This window comes from Lygodium microphyllum, chromosome 7, assembly GCF_053477565.2.
Source record: "Lygodium microphyllum isolate KBCC chromosome 7, Lygodium_microphyllum_v1.1.10, whole genome shotgun sequence".
In the NCBI taxonomy this organism is placed as follows: Eukaryota; Viridiplantae; Streptophyta; class Polypodiopsida; order Schizaeales; family Lygodiaceae; genus Lygodium; species Lygodium microphyllum.
This window is the reverse complement of record NC_141141.1, coordinates 57632616-57646734: the sequence shown is the minus strand read 5'-3', so window position 1 is coordinate 57646734 and position 14119 is coordinate 57632616. Positions and strand designations below refer to the sequence as shown.

The window sequence follows — 14119 nt, the reverse complement described above, 5'->3', positions numbered from 1 at the left end:
ATAAGCAAATATGTGGTGAAAAAAGCCGTCTGAAGCGTGATGAAGAGGAGCTTTAAAATAATTACGGAGAGAGGTTGGAAGAGTGGGGGATTTTGAATCAAATCGAAGTTAGACAATGTGAATGCCTCTCCACTACCCATTAACCCACACCTAGCTATCACATTATTGACCCGCGGATGCCACTTTAAATTGTCACTCTTTAATAATTAATAATTAATGTCACTTTATACGCCCCCATACCCTACCCCCTTTTTGGGAGATTGATTTGGCCCGGAGAAAAGGAGTGGATGCGCTAGTTCAGCATCTCCACATTAGTTGCGTGTGTCGCGGCTCTAATAAATAAGAGAAGAAGTGGGGTCCACAGTGACCAATGCATCATCGGTTGACTTTCTCAAATCGTTTTAGGAAGCGACGTTGTAAAACACTTTCAAGGCTGCAGGATTTCACAGCTTGGCTTGCCAGGGAGACTAATCTTGAGGAAACCATAGGCAGCATGGCTTGACCCACAGGGCCCCGCACAGCTATGGCGTTGCATCGTATTTCTCTGCAGCACAGCCAGGCCCTTCTATTGCCGCCTCCTCCTATTGCTCCGTCTTCTTCCTCGTCCTCCTGCAAGACCCCCTCCCTCAGCGTGCGCATCATGCAGCCCGGCTCCTCCCAGGCAGAGACCATGGACGCCCGTATGCAGCTCAAGAGTTCCAACGGCAACGAGTCTGGCTATATCGCCTTGCCCCGTAGGTGCCCGCAACACTTCCTTGTCGGCAGGGTTTTCTTTGCAACGCCAGAATAATGGCAAGTGCATTTTCGGTTTTGGAAAGCTTTTGGGGCACCTGGAAATTCTTTCATGGCACACATTCAAGCGTTTTCCTGCGCTTGCAATATTCTTTAAACGTCCAATCCATTGTGTCTGATACCGTCGCTGTTGTGAAATGGTCAATTTTCTTTCAGTGTAACGTCTGCTGTGCGCTGTCCTTTGTCTCGAGCTCCGACAAATTTCTGGCTGCATCGTTTATTGTTATGCGTGTCTGTTTTCCCAGCTCAGACAAATGTCTGCTGCATTTGTATATCGTAGAGACGTGCACCCTCTGCCTTAGCCTTTGGGCAAGTGCAATGATTGCAAATAGAATGAAAGGATTGAGCTGCTTCTCGCTGGTTATAGAGGTTCAGATGGTTTTTCCGACCATGTATTGCATATAGGATGAAGGGGTTGAGCTGCTTTTTGCGGGTTACAGAGCTTCAGACAGTTTTCTGGTCATGTTGCTACATGCACACTGTGCCTTATTGGTTTGCTGTGGTTCCACGTCTGATGGAGAGGCTTTGTTGCATTATGCTTTTTTGCATATCTTAACTTCGAATTTTCATGCATAGGCTGGACGATTGATATAGAACACCAATGCTATGATGAAGATCATCAAGTTTGGCTAACATCTTTTTTCTGACTGTCTATGACTGTTGTAATCCTTTTGAAATAGCAGTTTAATCTTGCATGTACATCCATACAATACATACATGCATTGAAGTTGGCAATGCATGCATACATACATGTGTGTTAGATATGCACATCATATGTACATCAGGTATGGCATCGGCATATGTATATTGCGACATGGGATCGGTGTGTTTTGCATCTTTTTAAGCATGCCTAGACCACTTAACATCGTTCCCTGTTCTTTTTTTGACTCATTGTGTTGTAAACAAATCTCTTGAAGCTGCACAGTTGTTTTTCTCATCTCGAATATTTTTCCTGTTATCAGGACCTTTGTCGATGACAGATTTGGCACCCCAGCCTGCCCATGGATCTTCGTTGCGTGTAGCTTACCAGGTATTGCTGTTTGAAATGTTGTGGGAATTGCACCAGTCATCCCTCAAATAATTATGATGTTTCTACAAATTCAGGGTGTGCCAGGTGCCTATAGTGAGGCTGCTGCAAATAGAGCCTATCCAAATTGTGAAGCAGTTCCATGTGAACAGTTTGAGGCTGCTTTTCAGGTGACGCATCTTTGTAATATTTTTATCAAGGTAATAATTAGGTTGTAGTGTTATGCGTAACTTTCATCTTCATGCAGGCCGTGGAGCTTTGGGTGGTTGATAGGGCAGTTTTGCCCATTGAAAATTCTTTAGGTGGAAGCATCCACAGAAACTATGATTTGCTACTCAGGCACAGACTTCATATAGTGGGAGAGGTCCAGCTCTCTGTGCATCATTGTCTCTTAGGTATGCCAGGGGTTAAAAAGGAACAACTTCGAAGGGTGGTCAGCCATCCGCAGGTAATCAAATGTGCAAATTTTCTTTCTACTGATGTTTGGCAAGTGGATCAGGGTTTTACTGAAGCCTGAAGAATTATTATCATTAATGATAGATGTATGCTTTTTGCTCCTTTTTCTTTTTGTTGGGTGTTTGGATGAGGGACAGGCTCTTGCTCAATGTGAAAACACACTCGCAAAATTGAATGTAATCCGGGAAGCTGTTGACGATACAGCAGGTGCTGCACAGGTGTCTGAACCTTTGCAAGAAAAGCTCACCTCTGCCAAGTTTACATCATTACATATGACTGTGGCATGTTATTTTTGAGGACTTGAAAATTTCACAGGATAATCTTCTCAGTTTAAAGGGATTCCCCATCATTTCTTTGTTATGTTCAGTTCATAGCTGCTCATAACCTGCGTGATACGGGGGCTGTGGCAAGTACCAGAGCAGCAGAAATTTATGGGTTGGAGGTTCTTGCTGATGGCATTCAGGTTCTCAATCATTTATGAAGTTCAGTTTTGTCTGTTTTTGAATGTATTGTCTGGGGGAGATTGTATTGGTTCTTTCTTGTTATTTGATACAAGCATACCTTTTTTCTGAGATAAGACACACACACCTGAACACCTGCGATGTGGGGTGGCTCTCCTCTGGTTACAAGCATACTTTCAATTGCATTGTTAGTTTATCTACTTGGAAGTTAGATACTTAGATTCATTGCATAATTTGTTCGTGTTAGTATCTTTTTTGGTCACAACAAGTGTACTTTTTGTTTCATTTCATCCATCAGACTATCTAGATTTTTGGTTTTTCTAACACATTTTGTCAGTTTGCACAAGTTGCTTGTTGATTTTTCTATTATTTTTTGGTGCTATTGATACAGGATGATCAAGATAATGTCACACGTTTTCTCATGCTAGCAAGGGAACCCATAATACCTCGTGTTGATAGGCCTTTCAAGGTGCGCAACAAGATTGCATATATCTATAGCTTAATGACGTACTTGCATTGTGAAACAAGATTACAAAATGAAAGAGCTCTGGCAGAATGATCTTACTGAATTGTAAGACTACAGTGAGCAGACTCTCAGCCTGCTTGTTTCTTAGAATCCTTTAATAGTATTCAAACATGCAAATATTAATGTGTGTCAATGTTTTTTGTTCCCAATGATGTAGACAAGCATCACCTTCACGCTTGAGGAGGGTCCTGGTATTTTGTTCAAAGCATTAGGAGTGTTTGCTTTACGAGATTTGAACTTGACAAAGGTATTCTTATTCCTTAGCTGAAGCTACTGCAGTGCTGTGTCAAAAGTGAAAGTTTTGTTCTACAAGATGCAATGTGGATGATGCATACCCACGTAATTTGGAAGTACTTTATCAAGAGGGAAAAAGTTTTCAACAGAGCCATATAACCTCAATAGGATTTACTGGCTGGCAATCTAGGTCAACCAGGGAATGCACTAGTCTTGGGACCAAATATTTGAATGTGATATAGTTATCAAGTGTTTTGGAAATCTTTAGACATCCTGGGACAACTAAAGCTGCTGAAATCACTTTAAGACTTGGAAAAAAAAGGTAGTCAAACTTTATGCCTGGAAGTTGCACATGCCAACTCGTCATTTGTCTGGTAAAGCTTGTTGAATGGCTGAGGGTTAACAATCAGGTCCAGTGTGGTTTCCATTGATGTCTCTTACTGATTAGATAAATTCAAAGTTGTGCAAAACAAGAGTGGGGAATCCCAAGATATTGCCTTATGTCATGTTGATGGTAATAAGAGGAGAGTAGTTAGATTTAAACTTTTGCAAAACAGGACTTGGAAATTCCAAGAGATGGACCTAAAGTAATGTTAATGATAATAAGGGCAGACTTGACTCAGGAGTTAATAATAATCGTTGAGATACTTGGCTACATAGTAAGACCTGATTCTGCTTTTTGGAGAGCAAAGTGTGTAAAAGTGACATACATAAATTGAGATGTGTTTGTACCGAAAGAGGCTTTCAAAGCTCAAGAGGAAAGTACTCTTGCAAATGGCAATTTTCTAACCGTATGATGAGAACTTGGAAAAGTAGAAGATATTGACAAGCCCGAGTGCAAAATTGGGACAGTTGTCTAGGTTCTAAGGTTTCCCTTGAATTCAATTCTACTTGTTGGTGCTAGGAATATCTAAGAATAATGACCTTTAACTATCTGTCAAGATTTAACTTTCATGTTGTGACGTGCAGGATCCATCTGAACTGTAGAGGGAACCCTCACCAATGAATTTTTTACACACAACATCCATAAATTTACAGAATTCAAGTTTGAGGATTGTTTTAGAAGATGCTTCCAATTGAAGTCATTAGTCATAGTTTTTTATCTTGACACACAGAATATAGAGTCAGACTTGCTTCTAACTTCCCTTGAAGTTTTTTCAGCTCTTGTAACAGGTAAGATTCCCATGGTGAAGGCTTTACGGCTGGTAGGGGGACCGAAGGTGTCTGAAGGCTGACTGCTGCAGCAAAGTTTTTCTTTATCTACATCTGTACTACTAAGACCTAAAGGGGAAGCTATCTGAGCAGCTTTCCAAGATGTTCCCCTTCCCTCCTTGGGTCTGTATTACACAAACCCCACAAGGGGGACAGGATTGCAGGGCTGCAGGCAGGGGCAGGGTGGGATGGCCTGTAGGTAGAGGCAAGGTGGGGCTAAAAGCAGGGACAGGGCAAGACAATATGCAGGCAGGGGCAGGGGTGGGATAGTATGCAGGCAGGGGCGGGGAGGGACTGGACTGTAAGGGCGGATTGGGTGCAGGTTCAGGGCAGGGGTAGGGCTGGGGTGCAGGGCAAGATGGGCAGGGGCGGGGGCGGCTGAAGACTCAACTCTGAAAGCAGAGTATGTATTCAGTGGGTGAGTATGGATTGCAGGGGCTGGGTGAGTATGGATTGCAGGGGCAGGGAGGGACTGGATTGTAAGGGCGGATTGGGTGCAGGTGCAGGGCAGGGGTAGGGCTGGGGTGCAGGACAAGATGGGCAGGGGCAGGGGTGGCTGAAGACTCAACTCTGAAAGCACAGTATGTACACAGTGAGTGATGGGATTATTCACTCAACCAACCTCACAATGTTTGATAGAAAAGTACAAGACCACATGGGCCAAGCAGCATAAATAGGCTGCAAGAAAGCAATGCCTGTTGCCTGACTGCTGCCTGCCTGGCTGCCCATACTGCCTGGAAACTTGCCTGTGCTGCTCAGCTGCATCCACCTGCCCGCTACCCATGCCTGACTGCCAGACGACCCTCCGCCTTCCCATTGCCCATCAAGGAGACGATCCTCTAACATAACTGCAGCAAGTGGGGCTGAGGTCTTTTTAGGGGGGTTTTTGGGATGGGTGCTCTTGGCTTGAAATCAACACTCATTGTTGAAATGACCTGCCTTTTTGTGCTGGCAAAACTTGTTCTACTTGGGAACATTTTGCCAAGCTGGTTTTAGGCTTGATTGGGAGTTACCTTACTCATCTCTAGTCTTTTTAGATCAGGCATTGTTCTTGCCTTTCCCTTGCTTCCCCTTTTGGGGAGAGGAAACAAAGGCCCCCTTTGAAGATGGCAAAGAGGGTTTCTTATGGACTTTGGTCAAATAGGTCTGTGTAATGCAATAACTACTACTTGAGACTTGTAGAAGGTTGGCAGAAATGACTTGTTGCAGGAATTTGAAGTCTTTGGGTGACGACTTGTTATCAAACAAGGTGATTTGGTCATCATCAGATTTGGGACATTTGGTTTTCACAAAATTGGCAAGTAATTGCTGGTATTTGGCCAATTTGACCTTTAGGTCATCTTGGTCAAATATTTTAAACTCTTGGAGTTTATTGTCAAGGTTAATTTGCACAGTCCTATCATGAGCTACATGGTTGTTGGTCAACTGTGCCCATCTGCAAGATGCAAGGTCAGTAACCAACACATGCTGTATAAGGCTTGACCAAGACAGAGTAAGATAACTTGCCCTTGAAAGCATGTTTGGATGTGCTAGAGGGATGGAAAGATGAGTCTGTTGGAGAGCTCATCTGAGAGTGATGGAAATTCGAGGAGTAAGCATGAGAATGTGAGAGTGTGACGGCTAGAGAGAGAGAGAGAGAGAGAGAGAGAGAGAGAGAGAGAGAGAGAGAGAGAGAGAGAGAGAGAGAGAGAGAGAGAGAGAGAGAGAGCAGAGTCAAGTACGATTCAATAAGAGTGTACCAACAATGTGTTGGTACACAAAGAATAAAATGTATTTATACTTAGGGCACGTAAGGGTGCATTCACGTGTATAATGTGTGTGTACTATACATGGGGGTTGGACTGGGCCTTTACCCCATTGGGGAGCGAAGCTGAGAGATGGAAGTTCGAGGAGTGAGCGTGAGTGTGACGGTTGGAGGGAGAGAGAGAGAGAGTAGAGTCAAGTACTATTCAATAACAGTGTACCAACAATGTTTTGGTACACAAAGAATAAAATGTATTTATACTTAGGGCATGTAAGGGTGCACTCACGTGTACAATGTGCATGTACTATACACGGGGGTTGGATCGGGCCTTTACCCCAACAACCTCCCACTTAAAGGTCTGATGTGAACCTCTAACTAACCAATTCCCACTAGTTGTATGCAATGCTTGTGCTGAGCTTTGCTTAGACTTTTAGTGAGAACATTTGCACGGTTGTCTTGTGTTTTGATCTTGGTTAATGTGAGTTGACCATCTTCCAGAATTTGTCTGATGAAGTGATATCGCACATCTATATGCTTCGTGTGTGAATGATACATGGCATTCTTAGTTAGATACACAACACTCTGGCTATCACATCCCAAAACTGCAGTATCCATAGACATGCCGAGATCCTCTGCAAGTCTGCTCAACCATATAGCTTCCTTAGAAGCTTCGGTAGCTGATATGTATTCAGCTTCAATGGTACTGAGTGCAACGATGTTCTGTAACCTGGAGCACCAAGACACAGCCCCACCAGCAATTGCAAAGACATACCCGCTGGTGGATCTTATGAGTGTCCAAGTCACTTGCCATGTCTGCATCACAATAACCCTGCAAACTAAGTGCACCCTACCCATAGCAAATACACTTGCTTTGTGTACCCTTTAGGTATCGAAGAATACACTTGACAGCCTCCCAAGGTGTTTTGCCAGGATTTGACATAAACCTGCTAACAACTCCCACCGCATGAGCAATGTCTGGACGAGTAGCAACCATAGCATACATAAGAGAGCCACAAGCTGATGCATAAGGAACTCCTTTCATAGCATTTCCATGTCATCTTTTGGGCTGTTGGCTTTGCTAAGCTTAAGATAAGGAGGTAAGGGTACCCCAAAAGACTTAGCTTCAGCCATGTTAGATCTGTCCAGTACCTTTTCAATGTACTTTTCTTGAGATAAAAACAACAATTTCTGCATTCTATCTCTACGAATCCTCATGCCCAAAGTACGCTCTACATTCCCCAAATCTTTCATGGAGAAGGCTGATTTCAGCTGATTTTTGAAAGCTTCCAAGCTAGTCTTTCTTTTCCCAGCTAGCAACATATCATCCACATATAAAACTGCGTTTTTGTTTACACACCATTTGCTCTTTTTCAGGAACTACAAAGCCCTCGGGCTGTTTCATGTAGATTTCCTCATCAATATCACCATGCAAGAAAGCTGTTTTTATATCCATTTGATATAGTTCTAAGTCCAATATAGTAGTGAGAGCAAAAAGCACATGTAGAGTGTTCATCTTCACAACAGGTGAGAAGACCTCTTGGAAGTCAATCCCTTCCTTTTTGTGAATGCCCTTTGGCAACCAATCTCGCCTTGTACTTGGGTTTCCCATCAACTATCTTTACTTTGTACACCCATTTGGCTTCCTTCCTTTGGGCAACAACACAAGATTCCAAGTATCATTTGCATATAGAGATTTAATCTCTTCCTGCATAGCTAGCTCCCACTTACTACTGAACTCACATGACTTGGCCTCTTTGTATGTAAGAGGCTCACCCTCATCTGTAAGCATTACGTAATGCAAGGAGGAGTCAAACCAATGTGGTTGCCTTCTTATGTGTGTAGACCTGGCCTCTTTGCATGTAAGAGGCTCACCCTCATCTGTAAGCATCACATAATGCAAGGAGTCGTCAAACCAATGTGGTTGCCTTCTTATGCGTGTAGACCTGCGTACCCAGCGATCAACATTTTTAGGAATTGGGTCTACATCTGGAGGTATATTATTTTCAGCATTTATTGGCTGCTATAAGCCATTTTCAGCATGCTGTTCATGCTGCACAACACCTTCGTTTTCATTACTAGCACTTGCATTTTCATAATCAGCAAGCCTATCTTGTTGTCCATGACCTCCTTGCACTCTTGTTTGCCGTCCATCATCATCTGGCTAAAAAATAATCGACTGATCATTAGTTTCAGCTTGTGGTACAGTACCATGAGGCTCATTTTTTGAAGTAATAGGTGGCTGCAAACTTTGAAATTTCACATTTTTCATATCTTCATTAGAGGCTAAAGTACCTTTCAGCAGTTTTGCCTCATTAAACACAACATTACGGCTGCGAATAATTTTCTTGGATTGAGGTAACCACACTCTGTAGCCAAATTCACCCTCATCACCATAGCCCATGAAAATGCCTTTGGTAGATTTTGGGTCAAGTTTGTTCCTCAGCTCATCCCTAACATGCACAAAAGCATTACAGCCAAATATGCGTAAATGGTCATATGAGGCCGATTTGCCAGACCAAACCTCCTTAGGGATGCCATTATTTAAGGACCTGTTTGGAGAGCGGTTGCAAGTGTGAACCGTGGTTTTGAGTGCCTCTCCCCAAAATTCATGAAGGAGATTAGCAGTGGACAGCATGCATCGCACTCTTTCACATAAAGTCCTATTATATCTTTCAGCCATCCCATTTGAAGTAGGGCTGTAAGGGGCTGTAAGCTCCCTCTTAATACCATGCAAGTCACAAAAGGACTTGAATTCAATCGATATGAACTCACCCCCATTATCAGTCCTTAAGTATTTCAGCTTTCTACCTGTCTGAGTGGTCACAAATGTATGAAAAGTTTTAAAAACCGCAAACACTTCACTTTCTTTTTCAGCAAGTAAACCCAAATCTTCTTGGAACAGTCATCAATAAAGGAGACAAAATATGCATCACCACCCAATGATTTTACGGGCATACTACATACATCAGAATGCACTAAGTTCAAAACATTGGACTTACGAGAGACACCAGAGTAAAATGAAATTTTTATTTGCTTTCCAAATTGACACTCATTTCAAAAGTCAAGTTTAGAGCCTTTTCCATCAACCCTCTTCAGAGAGGTAAGGACATCAAGTCCTTTTTGGCTCATATGGCCTAATCTCTTATGCCATAACTCCAAGTGGCTGCAAATTTCAGCAACTGCAACAAACTTGCCAGTCAAGGCTTTACAGTGCAAATAATACAAAGTGCCCTTCTTGGTTTCTTTTGCAATCAGCATGGAACCCTTTTTCACTTTCCACAAACCACCACCAAACAGTGTGGAGTAGCCATGCAAGTCAAGTTGACCAACAGATAGTAAATTCTTTTTAATGCCAGGCACATATCTGACATCTTTCAGCACAAGCTCTTGACCATCGTCTAAAGACAAGTGTACAGTGCCAATCCCATCAATGCTGCAAGCATGGTTATTTCCAAGATACACCTTTCCATAAGTGCTTGCATTGAACATAGCAAAACACTCCAAGTAAGGAGTTACATGGAAAGAGGCATTGGAGTCTACAATCCAAGTCTGAGTGATACCATCATCAACTGACAAGAGTGTATCAATCACATCAGCCTTGGTATCTTGCATGTGACATACAAGGGCATCATAATCAACTACACATAATACATCAGCCTCTGTATCTGAAAGCTTCTCTATGACCACATTAGAGCATTGGCCTTTTCTTTGCCTTTGGTTGCCTCAGATGCATCTGTCTTATCTTCCTTCTTCTTTTTATCTCTTGCATTTTTCTTTCTCTCTTGTTCCTTCTTGTAATACCTGCAATTAGGTTTCTTGTGGCCCTTCCAACCACAGAGATAGTGTGACATTAATGTGACATTAAAAGTGATATTTAATGTCACATTAAGGTCATAAATATGGAATGTGACATTAAAAGTGACATTTAATGTCACATTAAGGTAAATCTAGAGGAACATGCACGAGAATGACCGTCCGGGCTCTTGGGCGCCCGAACGGGGTTGAGGGGAGCCTAGAGAGTAAGGGAGTCCAGGAATAGTAGGACTTCAGGAAGTTGACGGCTGGCAAAGGGATCCAGGCAGAGGGCCAACACTTATCTAGGCGTGGTTGGGAGGAGAAGGGCTCGTGCTTTTCATCGTTTTGAGTTTTCTAACTCTCCGTCATCTATCATTGGTATCAGAGCCTATGTTTCAGATCGTTAATCGTTCGCCTATTATTAGAAATCCGTCAGGCCGTCAGTCTTTGTAACGTCGCGTGAGCACCAGGCGACGGGCCGTGAAGAAAAACGAGGGGGAGAAGTGCCACGTCACATCGCGTGAGTACCTGGTGTAGTGAAAACGCGACGGGACGGGCCGTCGGAACGGGCCGTGAAGGAAAACAAAAGAGAAGCGCAGCGCCACGTCACATTAATGTGACATCCAACGTTACGGGCAGAAAAAGAAAAAGAAAAAAACGTGGGTCACGAGTACCAGGGTCGCGAGGACCAGATCAGGTGTGGAGCCGCCAGCATCTGACGTGGGTCATAAAAAAAAACGTGATTCTGTCACGATTACTGCTGACGGGTTAATGCGACTGTTCCTGAGACGGATATGACTGCGACTGCTGTGAGAGGGACAGAAGAATGTCAAATACGACTGAAGTCAGGAAATTGAATTTCCAGTATGATTACTTCACTGTTCTAATCCGGGAAGATACAATCTGTTTCTTACTCTTCGGATTTCTTTCCAAACCAGCAACCACAGCCTGCCATTAAAAATCAGGGAAGTACTTTACTTGTATGCAAATTTCTTATTTTTGCTTTCCAATTCCAGTGTATTAATGGCAGAAAAAGGGAAAGAAAGGGTAATGGAAAGTTCTAGTTCCGGGGATCAACCTATGGTAGATCCCCATGAACCAGACATACAAGAAGAACAATGGGAAGAATTTTTTGCCACGCAAGAGCAATTCGACGATCTTATTGCTCGGGTGCAAACTCAGGGGGTTCAAATGGAATTTTTAACCCAAACACTTACTGAAATAAAATCTCAATTAACTTTATTGTTGGAAAGAGATAAAAATAAGATAGAAACCTCGGATGTCCCATCTTCATCGAAAGATTTAGATGTGACTATGCGAGATCCTAGGGAACCCCAAACTTACCATAAATTGAGGGATAATCCAGTTTTAAAGGATATGAAACCACCTCAATTTTACGGGGAGGAAAAAGATAGGAATAAAGACACAATCTTTAATTTCCTCCAAAAATGGGAAGATTTACATAAATTAAAAAATACTCCACCACATCTCCAAGCACTGGAGGCTAGTTTAACTTTGGGGCCCAAAGCATATAAGTGGTGGCGAACTTTAAAGGAGGCGAATAAAATACCTGAAACTTGGGCTCAATTTGAATCCGTCTTTTTAAAAGAATTTCTTCCTGAAAATGAAATGGAACGAAATTGGGAAGATTGGGATTATGTCAGACAAAAGGGAAGACCCCTGCTGACATATCTGGAGGAATATCGTGAGATAATCCTCAAACTAGAAGGAATTGATGAATTCCAAAAAACAAGAGGATTCATTAGGGGACTGGATAAAGCCTGTAAAAAGGAAGTAAAACGGAGTTTACCTAAGACGCTTGAAGAGGCAATTAAATTTGCATTAATTTATGAAGATAGTACGCGTCCAGGTACACTCACTAGTCTCACTGATACGGAGCCCAAGTCTAAGGAATTGGAAACCTCAAAATTTGTGGGCAAATTTAAAAGAAAAATGCCATTTTTAAAGGGTAGAAAACAACCTTTTGAAAATAAACCATATATGAGGCCAAAGTTAAGTCCTGATGACTTTGATAAGGCCAAAAAAGAAAAATTGTGTTTTAATTGCCTATCCCCTAACCATGCGGCTTGGAATTGCCCTCAAAAGAAAAAGGGGGAAGATAAAGGAAAAGATAAGGACAAGGGCAAGGGAAAAGAAAAACAAATCCATGTAGTGCAGACCTTAGAATTAAAGGGCCATGAAAAGTATAAATCTTTAGAGGTCTTGCACATGGATGTACAACATAAGTGTTGTATGTCAACTTCTATGTGGTAGCCTACTTTTGGGCCACATGATTTACTTAGAGTACATGGATTGATAGCTGGAAAAAGGGTTAGAGTCATGATTGATGACTCTGCCACACATAATTTTATAAATTATGCACTTGTCAAAAAATTGAAACTTCCCTAACAAAACAGTGAGCATCAATATGTTGTTCGTATGATGCAAGGCCAAGACAATAAAATATGGGATACAATGGTATCCAATTTGGAAATCGAGATTCAAGGATATAAAGATAAGCTTGATTTTCAAATAATGAACATGGAAAGAGCTGATATTGCTCTAGGGAGGGAGTGGCTATGGGGATTGGAACCATCCTTAAAACGTAGCTATCACCATAACACACTGGAATTTGAAAGGGATGGTAAGACTTTTGTCATTCAAGGTGAACATGAAGTATCTGATAATCCTTTGTTGTGTTCTACTGAAGTTCAGAAGCTGCTAAAGAAGGAAGTTTGTGAGGTATATATGCTATGGTCTCTTCCTGTACAGAATACTTTTACTTTCTGTAATATTAAGCAACAATTTTCTTATGTTTGTGAATTGAATGTTAATAATGAATTGAACAGTTTGTTAGATGATTTTAAAGATGTGTTTCCTTCTGATTTACCAAGTGGCCTTCCACCTGATAGGGGTGAAATAAATCACCCAATTGATATAAATAAGGATACACACCCAATTTCGAAACCACCGTATAGGTTAAGTGAAACACAGCATCAAGAAGTTAAAAGACAAATTAAGGATTACCTGGATAAAGGATTTATTCAACCTAGTAATTCACCTTGGGCTTCACCAATTTTATTGGTAAAGAAAAAAGATGGTTCTATGCGACTTTGTGTTGACTATAGAGCACTTAATAAAATAACGGTGAAGAATAAATTTCCTATGCCTAGAATGGAAGATCTTTTTGATCAATTGCAAGGGGCAAAATTCTTCACAAAGATAGATTTAAGATCAGACTATCACCAAATAAGAATTAAGGCACAAGATGTTTCCAAGACGGCATTTCGTACTAGATACGGGCATTATGATTTTTTGGTGATGCCTTTTGGCCTCACTAATGCACCAGCTACCTTTATGAAGCTGATGAATAGTGTTTTACGGCCCTATCTAGGACATTTTGTAGTAGTCTTCTTGGATGATATCTTGATCTTTAGCAAATCAAGAGAAGAACATTTGGAACACTTACAGTTAGTATTCCAACTGTTAAGAACACATTCCCTTTATGCGAAGAAAACTAAATGTGAATTCTTTGCACAAGAGGTCAAATATCTAGGGCATATTATCTCGAAAGAGGGAATCAACATGGATCCAGAAAAAGTAAGGGCAATTATTGAATGGCCACCTCCAAGGAACCTGAAAGAGCTGCAGATCTTCCTAGGTTTATCTGGATTTTATCGTAGATTCATTCGAGATTATGCCAAAATAGTTGTCCCAATGACAGACCAACTTAAAGGAAAAGGGAAAAGTTTTAATTGGAGAACAGACCAAAATGAAAGTTTTCAAAAACTTAAGGTAGCTATTGCTACAGCTCCAGTATTATTAATAGTGGATCCCAACAAACCATTTGTGGTTGAAGCTGATGCCAGTGA

At 41.7% G+C, this 14119-nt stretch overlaps 1 protein-coding gene across 5 annotated transcripts in view; it reads left to right on the top strand.

Moving 5' to 3' along the window:
- The first annotated feature begins 407 nt into the window (after window positions 1–407).
- The window catches only part of LOC148033482 (arogenate dehydratase/prephenate dehydratase 6, chloroplastic-like), a 29783-nt gene continuing 16071 nt past the window's right edge, over window positions 408–14119 (top strand). For 4 of the 5 annotated variants that reach the window (XR_015691315.1, XR_015691314.1, XM_087681416.1 and 1 more), the window contains exons 1-8: window positions 408–734; window positions 1755–1822; window positions 1897–1989; window positions 2067–2267; window positions 2413–2493; window positions 2643–2738; window positions 3128–3205; window positions 3420–3509. Coding sequence is in view for 3 of the 5 variants with exons in the window: in XM_087681416.1 (XP_087537542.1) it covers window positions 524–734; window positions 1755–1822; window positions 1897–1989; window positions 2067–2267; window positions 2413–2493; window positions 2643–2738; window positions 3128–3205; window positions 3420–3509 (918 nt within the window). In the remaining 2 variants the exon portion in view is untranslated. The remainder of the gene's footprint in view (window positions 735–1754; window positions 1823–1896; window positions 1990–2066; window positions 2268–2412; window positions 2494–2642; window positions 2739–3127; window positions 3206–3419; window positions 3510–14119) is intronic. The other variant, XM_087681414.1, reaches the window with a different exon arrangement.